The sequence below is a fragment of the Perissodus microlepis genome, chromosome 7 (genome assembly GCF_051167445.1).
Source record: "Perissodus microlepis isolate ML-2025 ecotype Zambia chromosome 7, ASM5116744v1, whole genome shotgun sequence".
Classification (NCBI taxonomy): domain Eukaryota; kingdom Metazoa; phylum Chordata; class Actinopteri; order Cichliformes; family Cichlidae; genus Perissodus; species Perissodus microlepis.
Genome location: NC_140467.1, coordinates 7,599,205 through 7,613,062, shown reverse-complemented (window position 1 = coordinate 7,613,062; position 13,858 = coordinate 7,599,205). Strand labels below are relative to the sequence as shown.

General features: G+C 41.7%; 3 protein-coding genes across 3 annotated transcripts; all 3 read left to right on the top strand.

Annotated features, from left to right (window-relative positions):
* Positions 1 to 1,564: 1,564 nt before the first annotated feature.
* LOC146382447 (uncharacterized) lies at positions 1,565 to 3,954 on the top strand. The gene has a single exon (XM_084933097.1). The coding sequence runs from the start codon at positions 2,144 to 2,146 to the stop codon at positions 3,632 to 3,634; it is 1,491 nt and encodes a 496-aa protein (XP_084789223.1). The 5' UTR covers positions 1,565 to 2,143; the 3' UTR covers positions 3,635 to 3,954.
* A 2,014-nt stretch (positions 3,955 to 5,968) lies between these two features.
* LOC146382446 (uncharacterized) lies at positions 5,969 to 8,272 on the top strand. Its single transcript, XM_084933096.1, has one exon. The coding sequence runs from the start codon at positions 6,548 to 6,550 to the stop codon at positions 8,069 to 8,071; it is 1,524 nt and encodes a 507-aa protein (XP_084789222.1). The 5' UTR covers positions 5,969 to 6,547; the 3' UTR covers positions 8,072 to 8,272.
* A 2,121-nt stretch (positions 8,273 to 10,393) lies between these two features.
* LOC146382445 (uncharacterized) lies at positions 10,394 to 13,384 on the top strand. The gene has a single exon (XM_084933095.1). It carries the CDS (start codon positions 10,994 to 10,996, stop codon positions 12,440 to 12,442), a length of 1,449 nt encoding a protein of 482 aa, XP_084789221.1. The 5' UTR covers positions 10,394 to 10,993; the 3' UTR covers positions 12,443 to 13,384.
* Positions 13,385 to 13,858: the final 474 nt, after the last annotated feature.

Below are 13,858 nucleotides of genomic sequence, written 5' to 3'. Positions count from 1 at the left end.
AGAAATGTAACCACTTTCTTTAGTTTGTACTTTCAAACACTCTGAGCTTAAACATTCAGATCGTGTTTGCAGTCATCTTTGTAATAAATAGGATTTGTGGGCTCGCAGGTTACATGACAATCCTGGACAACTATGAGCGGTCTACATTAGCAATAATTAACAGTATCAATGAATTTTATGCATCTTTGTTGTTGTGCAGTGACAGAAAAACAAAAAAACTCCCTCTCAGCTTGTTCGTGGCCAAAATAACCACCTCCTGTTTACGTACACAAAATGCTATCAAATTAGTATATATTAAATCATTTTCCTACTTTCATTGACTTGATTTTTTAAATTAGCAACGGTGCTAGTTATGAAAACCAATATATAATTCAAATTCAGAAATTATACCCTTTGAATACCAGTCAGATTACATATTATTACTACATTTTGGTGGGGGAAATAGCAATAAAGTTCACATTTTTTCATGATGAAACATGTTAGGCTTGTCTAAGTACAAACCTTGCTGGAACAATTGAGGCAACCTACTGAAACTAGCAAAAGCAAGATGCAAGGCACCAGAGCTCTTTGTGTGATCTCGTGCACGAGGGAGATGACCGGACCAAGCGCTGTTCCTGCCACTTCCCCAGTCACTCTCGGTCAGCTCCCCTGTAGCACTGCCTTTTATTGTGGTTACATGAATATGCATAGTTTCATTAACATTTGGCATCTTAAACAAGCATATGTGTGAACAAATTTTGGAGAAAAGAGCCAGCAGCTAGTTTTCCTTCAACAACTCGAGGTGCTAACATCCTCTCTAGGTTATCCAAGCTGTATTTGTGCCTATTGTAGTCCAGGATTGCTTCTTGCTTCCAGGCTTCCTCTATTGCCCATCACTGACTGCTGGTTCCCTGTGTGTTGTGCTCAAATGAAGCACATTCCTCCGTTGCTTTGGCATGTGGGAAATTGCCATAGTAGTGCTCCTGAACCTGAGGAGCTTGTTTCTCCAGTCTCAGAACCATCTACTGATGTGGTCCCGACACAGGAGAATCTTGGTCCTCAACCTGAAGAGCTTGATTCTCCTGTCTCAGAACCGCTAGTACTCATCATCAGCGGTGATGCAGTCAGCCTCTCTGACCAGATCATATAGACCAGGGGTAGGCAACGCCAGGCCTCAAGTGCCGGTGTCCTGCAGGTTTTAGATGTGTCCTTGAACCAACACAGCTGATTCAAATGGCTAAATTACCTCCTCAACATGTCTTGAAGTTCTCCAGGGGGCTGGTAATGAACTAATCATTTGATTCAGGTGTGTTGACCCAGGGTGAGCTGTCTGCACCTGTAAACTCCAGGACACGTTTACAAATAATTTTCGTTGTTATTTGCGCTGCAGCTGCAGGTTAGGGTGGAGTTACTGTGTGTGTGTTTACAAGTAGTTTTAAACCTTGTGATCCACAAAACAGCATAACAGCAAAAGAAGAATTGACTGCGTTACAGTCAGTGCGGGAGCGGCGGCTTTGCTCGTGCGCGATTCATTTGCAGTTTGGACGCACGTGAACATCTCCTGCCCTGATAGCGGCTGGAGGAGGACTATCCTCCGCCTGTGAGCGCTTTGGCACGAGCGAGGTGCCCACGGCAGCACCCGCTGCTTGTTGAGAGTAAGAGCAACAAGCGCTTTCACGTCAAAAGTCGTCATAAATAAGCCTCCAATAACACCAGAAAAAGTCGCCAGATTTGTCGCTAGTCGCTTTTTAGAAAAAAAAAAACGACGGTAAGGGGGGTTTGAAAACTCCCTAAATACAGCGACAAAATCGCTAAGTTGGCAACACTGTTTTCAGGGTATTTAAAAAAATTCAAAACAAAACAAAACCGTGCATCACAATGGGTATTCTCTGAGCATGCGCAGAATTACGCACAGCTGTCATGTGACCCTTTGATCGAACAAAGGATCAAAGGCTCAAAGAGCGCTGACGTCAAATTCGAAGCCACGAAAGTCCTTAAATACCCCCTCTTCACCTTTGCAAGCACAGTTTTACTTGGAACGTTTTCAGAAACAGCGAGTTGTGTTTAGCAAACCAGAAACCTTTCAGAAAGGGACTATTTTTAAACTTAAACAATTAAGCAAACATTTTTTCTTGTCGACACTTTGCATTAAGAGTTTAAAGAAATGTCAAACGAAGCATTTAATAATTCACAGTCTGACGGAGAGATTCGAGAGGAATCACAAAGACTGTATGGGTTGATGGAGAGAGAAATACCTGACCCTATGGAGCTTCAAATGAAAATTCAACAACTCCAGTTGGAGTTGAGCACCCTAAAGCGCAAAAAGAATTATTATAAAGATCATTTCCATCAGTCAAGAGATAAGCTTAAACACATGAAGGCTCAGGCTGAAAAAAATCAGACACAGGTGGCATCTCTGGAGGCTAAACTCCAGGAACAGGAAAAGAACGTTCAGACAATGCACCATGACTTTTTGGAAAAGACGGAATCTCTCATTGAGCAGAACAGCAGCATTGCTGCGGAGTTGTCTCAGATAGAAAGTGAGAGAAACGAGCAAAAAAAAGAGAACGCAGATCTCAAGGACTCTTTAGAGAGACTTGAGCAGCAAGTGGGAGAAGCTCACCATAAAACAATGAAAAAAGAAGAGATAATAGAAAAACAATATAGGGAAATATTTCACAAGACAGAACTCACAGTTGAGCTGAAAAGAGAAATTTGTACTCTTCAGCGCCGGGTGAGACAGACACTGGATGAAAAGCAGTGGCAGGTGGAATCTCTGGAGGCTAAAATGCAGGAGCAGGTTAGCACCATTCAGAGGATGTGCCGTGACTTTCACGAAAAAGAAGAATATCTCCTTAAGGAGAACAGCAGCATTGCTGCTGAGATAAACAAATTAAAAACAGCGAACACAAATCTCAAGAAACGTTTACAAAATCTTGAGTATCAAGAAAAGACAACAGAAAGTCTGACACTGAAAATATTTTGGCTGGAAGAAAAAGTCAAAAAGCAAAATTTCAAGATTGTTCATAACGAAGATCTCATAGATGAACTTTATGAACATCTTAAAATGAAAACAGAAATAATTAATAATCTTAAGGATGAGCTGAGAAGGGAGGAGGAAGAAGAAATATTAGCTGCTGTTCACAACATCACTGGTGAACCTCTGCAGCTGGAGAATCTTGCTCCTGAACCCGAGGAGCTTGTTTCTCCTGTCTCAGAACCATCTCCTGATGTGGTCCCGACACAGGAGAATCTTGCTCCTGAACCTGAGGAGCTTTTTTTTCCTGCCTTGGAACCACCTTCTGATGTGGTCCCGACACAGGAGAATCTTGCTCCTGAACCTGAGGAGCTTTTTTTTCCTGCCTTGGAACCACCTTCTGATGTGGTCCCGACACAGGACAATCTTGGTCCTCAACCCGAAGAGCTTGATTTTCCTGTCTCAGAACCATCTCCTGACGTGGTTCCGACTAGTGGTTCATGGCGTCATGGTGCTAAACGCCTACTTAAAATAGGTTTAGGTGTTGCCGCAGTAGGCCTTATTATACCTGCAGCTTACTGGGGCTTTTCAATGCTTGACAGTTATTGCCTATTTAACTCTGTCTATGGCCTCCTTGAGCCATATTGCTACCTTGGTGATGGATTAGTTCCCTTTTAAAGACTAGTAATGATGGACTGCTTTTCATCCACAGTCCAGAAAACCATACGTTGTTCATGTTAGCTAAATGCTGCTCATGTTGTCTAACTTGTGCTCTCATTTTTCTTTTCTTTTGCCTCTCACCCCCCAACCAGTCGTGACAGATGGCTGCCCCTTCCTGAGCCTGGTTCTGTCAAAGGTTTCTTCCTGTTTAAAGGGAGTTTTTCCTTTCCACTGTGCCTAGTGCTTGCTCACAGGGGATCATTTGATTGTTGGGGTTTAATTTGTTAAAAAAAAACATAACAAATTAGGTGAGGGGTTCACATAATAGAGAGCACAACAAAAACTACAAATTTTTTTTTAAATTTGTAGTTTTTGTTGTGCTCTCTATTATTTTAAAAAAATTTGTTAGTTGCAAATCAAAATAAAGACAACAGTTTCTGAAAAACATCTCTTACGGCTCTGTTTATTTGCTTAAATGAACACTTGTATTTTTTGTCATAGAAGAATATACATTGGCCTAAGTATTTAATAATTTTAAATTTAGCCCTGCGCTGCATGAGATAAACTGAGATGAGATAAACTGTAGCACAGACGGCTGTCGGCCTGGCGAGGGAAAGTTCCTCTTCAACCTCCAAACTGAACCCAGTTTGTTACTCGCAGCATCGCAAAATTAGACACAGCAATTTCTTAGAGTCTGGTTTAAGTCCTGAAATGACATCTCCTCACCTGTCACGGTTCTGGGTCAGTTTGACCCAGTATTTTGAGTTGTTATGTTTTGGTGTGTTTTTGCATTATGGATTGTTTTCTTATTCTCTTGTGGTGCTTTTGTTGGTTATGATGATGATGGATCTATGTTTTAGTTATTCTTGTTTAGGGATTAGTTCTTAGGTTTTGTGTTCTCATGTTTTTTGCTGGTTTAGTTCAGTGTCTAGTCTGTCTCTCTCTGTCCAGTCCGTGTCTTAGTTTAGTGTGTATTGTTTCCTGTTTTATTTTGAAGGATTGTGTCTTATGTCAGTGTGTCCAGCTTCGATCCCCTGACTCGTTAGCCCCAATCTCTCCCAGCTGTGTCTCCCTCCTGTTTTCCATTCCCTGATTACTTCCCTGTGTATATTAGCCCTGTGTTTGCCCTTGTTCAGTGCTGCATCGTACCATCGGATTATGCCTGTGTGTTTTATACTGTGTTCAGTATTTTCGTTTTCACTGTCCTTGTTCTGTTCATGTTTTAATTTCTCCAGCAATAAAGCTGAGGTTTTGAGTTACAATTCTGTGTTCGAGTCCTGCATTTGGATCCTCATCTCCGCCTGCTCGCAGACAAAGCCCTGACGTTTCCAGCATAGAAGCATTCACAGTCATTACACTGTATGTACACTATATATGAAAAAAAGAAGAAAAACAGAAAGCCAAATAAGAAATACTTCTAAGCAGTAGAAGGTTGTTGACAGTAGCAAGCTACAGGTCTCTCAGTATCTTTCAGTATTGCTCTCCCTGAGAACCCTGTGCACAGCTAGGTTTAAGGTATTCTCAGGTATTAGAATTTAACACATTTAAGTATACTGACATAAGTAAGTTGGTGGACGTTTCAGGTGACCTCCTGCAGCTTGCTGGAATTCTTGTCTGGATTGCCTAAGCAAACACTTGCTTAGTTGGCAACAAGATATCAAGTTAGTGGGGCACCTGAGACACACTTTGTCTAATTAATTGCAGTGTTTTGCCATTCTCAGTGAGAGATGAGAGGCCTTATAAGATGGTTTTGATAACAATGTCCCGGGGGTACAAGCTGCAGTTTCGTCATCGATCTCACCCTTTTCAGAGAAAGTGACTGCAGGTTTTAGATGTGTCCTTGAACCAACACAGCTGATTCAAATGGCTAAATTACCTCCTCAACATGTCTTGAAGTTCTCCAGGGGGCTGGTAATGAACTAATCATTTGATTCAGGTGTGTTGACCCAGGGTGAGATCTAAAACCTGCAGGACACCGGCCCTCGAGGCCTGGCGTTGCCTACCCCTGATATAGACAGTGCTTGAAGCAGTTATTACCTTCTTGCCATATTGGCAGAATAAATGACCTGGAAGCTGTTGCGCTGTCTGCACCTGTAAACTCCAGGACACGTTTACAAATAATTTTCGTTGTTATTTGCGCTGCAGCTGCAGGTTAGGGTGGAGTTACTGTGTGTGTGTGTGTGTGTGTGTTTACAAGTAGTTTTAAACCTTGTGATCCACAAAATAGCATAACAGCAAAAGAAGAATTGACTGCGTTACAGTCAGTGCGGGAGCGGCGGCTTTGCTCGTGCGCGATTCATTTGCAGTTTGGACGCACGTGAACATCTCCTGCCCTGATAGCGGCTGGAGGAGGACTATCCTCCGCCTGTGAGCGCTTTGGCACGAGCGAGGTGCCCACGGCAGCACCCGCTGCTTGTTGAGAGTAAGAGCAACAAGCGCTTTCACGTCAAAAGTCGTCATAAATAAGCCTCCAATAACACCAGAAAAAGTCGCCAGATTTGTCGCTAGTCGCTTTTTAGAAAAAAAAAACGACGGTAAGGGGGGTTTGAAAACTCCCTAAATATAGCGACAAAATCGCTAAGTTGGCAACACTGTTTTCAGGGTATTTAAAAAAATTCAAAACAAAACAAAACCGTGCATCACAATGGGTATTCTCTGAGCATGCGCAGAATTACGCACAGCTGTCATGTGACCCTTTGATCGAACAAAGGATCAAAGGCTCAAAGAGCGCTGACGTCAAATTCGAAGCCACGAAAGTCCTTAAATACCCCCTCTTCACCTTTGCAAGCACAGTTTTACTTGGAACGTTTTCAGAAACAGCGAGTTGTGTTTAGCAAACCAGAAACCTTTCAGAAAGGGACTATTTTTAAACTTAAACAATTAAGCAAACTTTTTTTTCTTGTCGACACTTTGCATTAAGAGTTTAAAGAAATGTCAAACGAAGCATTTAATAATTCACAGTCTGACGGAGAGATTCGAGAGGAATCACAAAGACTGTATGGGTTGATGGAGAGAGAAATACCTGACCCTATGGAGCTTCAAATGAAAATTCAACAACTCCAGTTGGAGTTGAGCACCCTAAAGTGCAAAAAGAATTATTATAAAGATCATTTCCATCAGTCAAGAGATAAGCTTAAACACATGAAGGCTCAGGCTGAAAAAAATCAGACACAGGTGGCATCTCTGGAGGCTAAACTCCAGGAACAGGAAAAGAACGTTCAGACAATGCACCATGACTTTTTGGAAAAGACGGAATCTCTCATTGAGCAGAACAGCAGCATTGCTGCGGAGTTGTCTCAGATAGAAAGTGAGAGAAACGAGCAAAAAAAAGAGAACGCAGATCTCAAGGACTCTTTAGAGAGACTTGAGCAGCAAGTGGGAGAAGCTCACCATAAAACAATGAAAAAAGAAGAGATAATAGAAAAACAATATAGGGAAATATTTCGTAAGACAGAACTCACAGTTGAGCTGAAAAGAGAAATTTGTACTCTTCAGCGCCAGGTGAGACAGACACTGGATGAAAAGCAGTCGCAGGTGGAATCTCTGGAGGCTAAAATGCAGGAGCAGGTTTCTCTGGAGGCTAAAATGCAGGAGCAGGTTAGCACCATTCAGAGGATGTGCCGTGACTTTCACGAAAAAGAAGAATATCTCCTTAAGGAGAACAGCAGCATTGCTGCTGAGATAAACAAATTAAAAACAGCGAACACAAATCTCAAGAAACGTTTACAAAATCTTGAGTATCAAGAAAAGACAACAGAAAGTCTGACACTGAAAATATTTTGGCTGGAAGAAAAAGTCAAAAAGCAAAATTTCAAGATTGTTCATAATGAAGATCTCATAGATGAACTTTATGAACATCTTAAAATGAAAAGAGAAATAATTAATAATCTTAAGGATGAGCTGAGAAGGGAGGAGGAAGAAGAAATATTAGCTGCTGTTCACAACATCACTGGTGAACCTCTGCAGCTGGAGAATCTTGCTCCTGAACCCGAGGAGCTTGTTTCTCCTGTCTCGGAACCATCTCCTGATGTGGTGCCGACACAGGAGAATCTTGCTCCTGAACCCGAGGAGCTTGTTTCTCCTGTCTCGGAACCATCTCCTGATGTGGTGCCGACACAGGAGAATCTTGCTCCTGAACCCGAGGAGCTTGTTTCTCCTGTCTCGGAACCATCTCCTGATGTGGTGCCGACACAGGACAATCTTGCTCCTGAACCCGAAGAGCTTGATTCTCCTGTCTCAGAACCATCTCCTGACGTGGTTCCGACTAGTAGAGGTTCATGGCGTCATGGTGCCAAACACCTACTTAAAATAGGTTTAGGTGTTGCCGCAGTAGGCCTTATTATACCTGCAGCTTACTGGGGCTTTTCAAAGCTTGACAGTTATTGCCTATTTAACTCTGTCTCTGGCCTCCTTGAGCCATATTGCTACCTTGATGATCGATTAGTCCCTTTTTAAAGACTAGTAATGATGGACTGCTTTTCATTCACAGTCCAGAAAACCATACGTTGTTCATGTTAGACAACATGAGCAACATTTAGCTAACTTGTGCTCTCATTTTTCTTTTCTTTTGCCTCTCACCCCCCAACCAGTCGTGACAGATGGCTGCCCCTTCCTGAGCCTGGTTCTGTCAAAGGTTTCTTCCTGTTTAAAGGGAGTTTTTCCTTTCCACTGTGCCTAGTGCTTGCTCACAGGGGATCATTTGATTGTTGGGGTTTAAGTTGTTAAAAAAAAAACATAACAAATTAGGTGAGGGGTTCACATAATAGAGAGCACAACAAAAACTACAAATTTAAAAAAAAAATTGTAGTTTTTGTTGTGCTCTCTATTATTTTAAAAAAATTTGTTAGTTGCAAATCAAAATAAAGACAACAGTTTCTGAAAAACATCTCTTACGGCTCTGTTTATTTGCTTAAATGAACACTTGTATTTTTTGTCATAGAAGAATATACATTGGCCTAAGTATTTAATAATTTTAAATTTAGCCCTGCGCTGCATGAGATAAACTGAGATGAGATAAACTGTGGCACAGACGGCTGTCGGCCTGGCGAGGGAAAGTTCCTCTTCAACCTCCAAACTGAACCCAGTTTGTTACTCGCAGCATCGCAAAATTAGACACAGCAATTTCTTAGAGTCTGGTTTAAGTCCTGAAATGACATCTCCTCACCTGTCACGGTTCTGGGTCAGTTTGACCCAGTATTTTGAGTTGTTATGTTTTGGTGTGTTTTGGCATTATGGATTGTTTTCTTATTCTCTTGTGGTGCTTTTGTTAGTTATGATGATGATGATGGTGATTATTAATCTATGTTTTAGTTATTCTTGTTTAGGGATTAGTTCTTAGGTTTTGTGTTCTCATGTTTTTTGCTGGTTTAGTTCAGTGTCTAGTCTGTCTCTCTCTGTCCAGTCCGTGTCTTAGTTTAGTGTGTATTGTTTCCTGTTTTATTTTGAAGGATTGTGTCTTATGTCAGTGTGTCCAGCTTCGATCCCCTGACTCGTTAGCCCCAATCTCTCCCAGCTGTGTCTCCCTCCTGTTTTCCATTCCCTGATTACTTCCCTGTGTATATTAGCCCTGTGTTTGCCCTTGCTCAGTGCTGCATCGTGCCATCGGATTATGCCTGTGTGTTTTATACTGTGTTCAGTATTTTCGTTTTCACTATCCTTGTTCTGTTCATGTTTTAATTTCTCCAGCAATAAAGCTGAGGTTTTGAGTTACAATTCTGTGTTCGAGTCCTGCATTTGGATCCTCATCTCCGCCTGCTCGCAGACAAAGCCCTGACGTTTCCAGCATAGAAGCATTCACAGTCATTACACTGTATGTACACTATATATGAAAAAAAGAAGAAAAACAGAAAGCCAAATAAGAAATACTTCTAAGCAGTAGAAGGTTGTTGACAGTAGCAAGCTACAGGTCTCTCAGTATCTTTCAGTATTGCTCTCCCTGAGAACCCTGTGCACAGCTAGGTTTAAGGTATTCTCAGGTATTAGAATTTAACACATTTAAGTATACTGACATAAGTAAGTTGGTGGACGTTTCAGGTGACCTCCTGCAGCTTGCTGGAATTCTTGTCTGGATTGCCTAAGCAAACACTTGCTTAGTTGGCAACAAGATATCAAGTTAGTGGGGCACCTGAGACACACTTTGTCTAATTAATTGCAGTGTTTTGCCATTCTCAGTGAGAGATGAGAGGCCTTATAAGATGGTTTTGATAACAATGTCCCGGGGGTACAAGCTGCAGTTTCGTCATCGATCTCACCCTTTTCAGAGAAAGTGACTGCAGGTTTTAGATGTGTCCTTGAACCAACACAGCTGATTCAAATGGCTAAATTACCTCCTCAACATGTCTTGAAGTTCTCCAGGGGGCTGGTAATGAACTAATCATTTGATTCAGGTGTGTTGACCCAGGGTGAGATCTAAAACCTGCAGGACACCGGCCCTCGAGGCCTGGCGTTGCCTACCCCTAATATAGACAGTGCTTGAAGCAGTTATTACCTTCTTGCCATATTGGCAGAATAAATGACCTGGAAGCTGTTGCGCTGTCTGCACCTGTAAACTCCAGGACACGTTTACAAATAATTTTCGTTGTTATTTGCGCTGCAGCTGCAGGTTAGGGTGGAGTTACTGTGTGTGTGTGTGTGTGTTTACAAGTAGTTTTAAACCTTGTGATCCACAAAACAGCATAACAGTAAAAGAAGAATTGACTGCGTTACAGTCAGTGCGGGAGCGGCGGCTTTGCTCGTGCGCGATTCATTTGCAGTTTGGACGCACGTGAACATCTCCTGCCCTGATAGCGGCTGGAGGAGGACTATCCTCCGCCTGTGAGCGCTTTGGCACGAGCGAGGTGCCCACGGCAGCACCCGCTGCTTGTTGAGAGTAAGAGCAACAAGCGCTTTCACGTCAAAAGTCGTCATAAATAAGCCTCCAATAACACCAGAAAAAGTCGCCAGATTTGTCGCTAGTCGCTTTTTAGAAAAAAAAAACGACGGTAAGGGGGGTTTGAAAACTCCCTAAATATAGCGACAAAATCGCTAAGTTGGCAACACTGTTTTCAGGGTATTTAAAAAAATTCAAAACAAAACAAAACCGTGCATCACAATGGGTATTCTCTGAGCATGCGCAGAATTACGCACAGCTGTCATGTGACCCTTTGATCGAACAAAGGATCAAAGGCTCAAAGAGCGCTGACGTCAAATTCGAAGCCACGAAAGTCCTTAAATACCCCCTCTTCACCTTTGCAAGCACAGTTTTACTTGGAACGTTTTCAGAAACAGCGAGTTGTGTTTAGCAAACCAGAAACCTTTCAGAAAGGGACTATTTTTAAACTTAAACAATTAAGCAAACTTTTTTTTCTTGTCGACACTTTGCATTAAGAGTTTAAAGAAATGTCAAACGAAGCATTTAATAATTCACAGTCTGACGGAGAGATTCGAGAGGAATCACAAAGACTGTATGGGTTGATGGAGAGAGAAATACCTGACCCTATGGAGCTTCAAATGAAAATTCAACAACTCCAGTTGGAGTTGAGCACCCTAAAGTGCAAAAAGAATTATTATAAAGATCATTTCCATCAGTCAAGAGATAAGCTTAAACACATGAAGGCTCAGGCTGAAAAAAATCAGACACAGGTGGCATCTCTGGAGGCTAAACTCCAGGAACAGGAAAAGAACGTTCAGACAATGCACCATGACTTTTTGGAAAAGACGGAATCTCTCATTGAGCAGAACAGCAGCATTGCTGCGGAGTTGTCTCAGATAGAAAGTGAGAGAAACGAGCAAAAAAAAGAGAACGCAGATCTCAAGGACTCTTTAGAGAGACTTGAGCAGCAAGTGGGAGAAGCTCACCATAAAACAATGAAAAAAGAAGAGATAATAGAAAAACAATATAGGGAAATATTTCGTAAGACAGAACTCACAGTTGAGCTGAAAAGAGAAATTTGTACTCTTCAGCGCCAGGTGAGACAGACACTGGATGAAAAGCAGTCGCAGGTGGAATCTCTGGAGGCTAAAATGCAGGAGCAGGTTTCTCTGGAGGCTAAAATGCAGGAGCAGGTTAGCACCATTCAGAGGATGTGCCGTGACTTTCACGAAAAAGAAGAATATCTCCTTAAGGAGAACAGCAGCATTGCTGCTGAGATAAACAAATTAAAAACAGCGAACACAAATCTCAAGAAACGTTTACAAAATCTTGAGTATCAAGAAAAGACAACAGAAAGTCTGACACTGAAAATATTTTGGCTGGAAGAAAAAGTCAAAAAGCAAAATTTCAAGATTGTTCATAATGAAGATCTCATAGATGAACTTTATGAACATCTTAAAATGAAAAGAGAAATAATTAATAATCTTAAGGATGAGCTGAGAAGGGAGGAGGAAGAAGAAATATTAGCTGCTGTTCACAACATCACTGGTGAACCTCTGCAGCTGGAGAATCTTGCTCCTGAACCCGAGGAGCTTGTTTCTCCTGTCTCGGAACCATCTCCTGATGTGGTGCCGACACAGGAGAATCTTGCTCCTGAACCCGAGGAGCTTGTTTCTCCTGTCTCGGAACCATCTCCTGATGTGGTGCCGACACAGGACAATCTTGCTCCTGAACCCGAAGAGCTTGATTCTCCTGTCTCAGAACCATCTCCTGACGTGGTTCCGACTAGTAGAGGTTCATGGCGTCATGGTGCCAAACACCTACTTAAAATAGGTTTAGGTGTTGCCGCAGTAGGCCTTATTATACCTGCAGCTTACTGGGGCTTTTCAAAGCTTGACAGTTATTGCCTATTTAACTCTGTCTCTGGCCTCCTTGAGCCATATTGCTACCTTGATGATCGATTAGTCCCTTTTTAAAGACTAGTAATGATGGACTGCTTTTCATTCACAGTCCAGAAAACCATACGTTGTTCATGTTAGACAACATGAGCAACATTTAGCTAACTTGTGCTCTCATTTTTCTTTTCTTTTGCCTCTCACCCCCCAACCAGTCGTGACAGATGGCTGCCCCTTCCTGAGCCTGGTTCTGTCAAAGGTTTCTTCCTGTTTAAAGGGAGTTTTTCCTTTCCACTGTGCCTAGTGCTTGCTCACAGGGGATCATTTGATTGTTGGGGTTTAATTTGTTAAAAAAAAACATAACAAATTAGGTGAGGGGTTCACATAATAGAGAGCACAACAAAAACTACAAATTTAAAAAAAAAATTGTAGTTTTTGTTGTGCTCTCTATTATTTTAAAAAAATTTGTTAGTTGCAAATCAAAATAAAGACAACAGTTTCTGAAAAACATCTCTTACGGCTCTGTTTATTTGCTTAAATGAACACTTGTATTTTTTGTCATAGAAGAATATACATTGGCCTAAGTATTTAATAATTTTAAATTTAGCCCTGCGCTGCATGAGATAAACTGAGATGAGATAAACTGTGGCACAGACGGCTGTCGGCCTGGCGAGGGAAAGTTCCTCTTCAACCTCCAAACTGAACCCAGTTTGTTACTCGCAGCATCGCAAAATTAGACACAGCAATTTCTTAGAGTCTGGTTTAAGTCCTGAAATGACATCTCCTCACCTGTCACGGTTCTGGGTCAGTTTGACCCAGTATTTTGAGTTGTTATGTTTTGGTGTGTTTTGGCATTATGGATTGTTTTCTTATTCTCTTGTGGTGCTTTTGTTAGTTATGATGATGATGATGATGATGGTGATTATTAATCTATGTTTTAGTTATTCTTGTTTAGGGATTAGTTCTTAGGTTTTGTGTTCTCATGTTTCTTGCTGGTTTAGTTCAGTGTCTAGTCTGTCTCTCTCTGTCCAGTCTGTGTCTTAGTTTAGTGTGTATTGTTTCCTGTTTTATTTTGAAGGATTGTGTCTTATGTCAGTGTGTCCAGCTTCGATCCCCTGACTCGTTAGCCCCAATCTCTCCCAGCTGTGTCTCCCTCCTGTTTTCCATTCCCTGATTACTTCCCTGTGTATATTAGCCCTGTGTTTGCCCTTGCTCAGTGCTGCATCGTGCCATCGGATTATGCCTGTGTGTTTTATACTGTGTTCAGTATTTTCGTTTTCACTATCCTTGTTCTGTTCATGTTTTAATTTCTCCAGCAATAAAGCTGAGGTTTTGAGTTACAATTCTGTGTTCGAGTCCTGCATTTGGATCCTCATCTCCGCCTGCTCGCAGACAAAGCCCTGACGTTTCCAGCATAGAAGCATTCACAGTCATTACACTGTATGTACACTATATATGAAAAAAAGAAGAAAAACAGAAAGCCAAATAAGAAATACT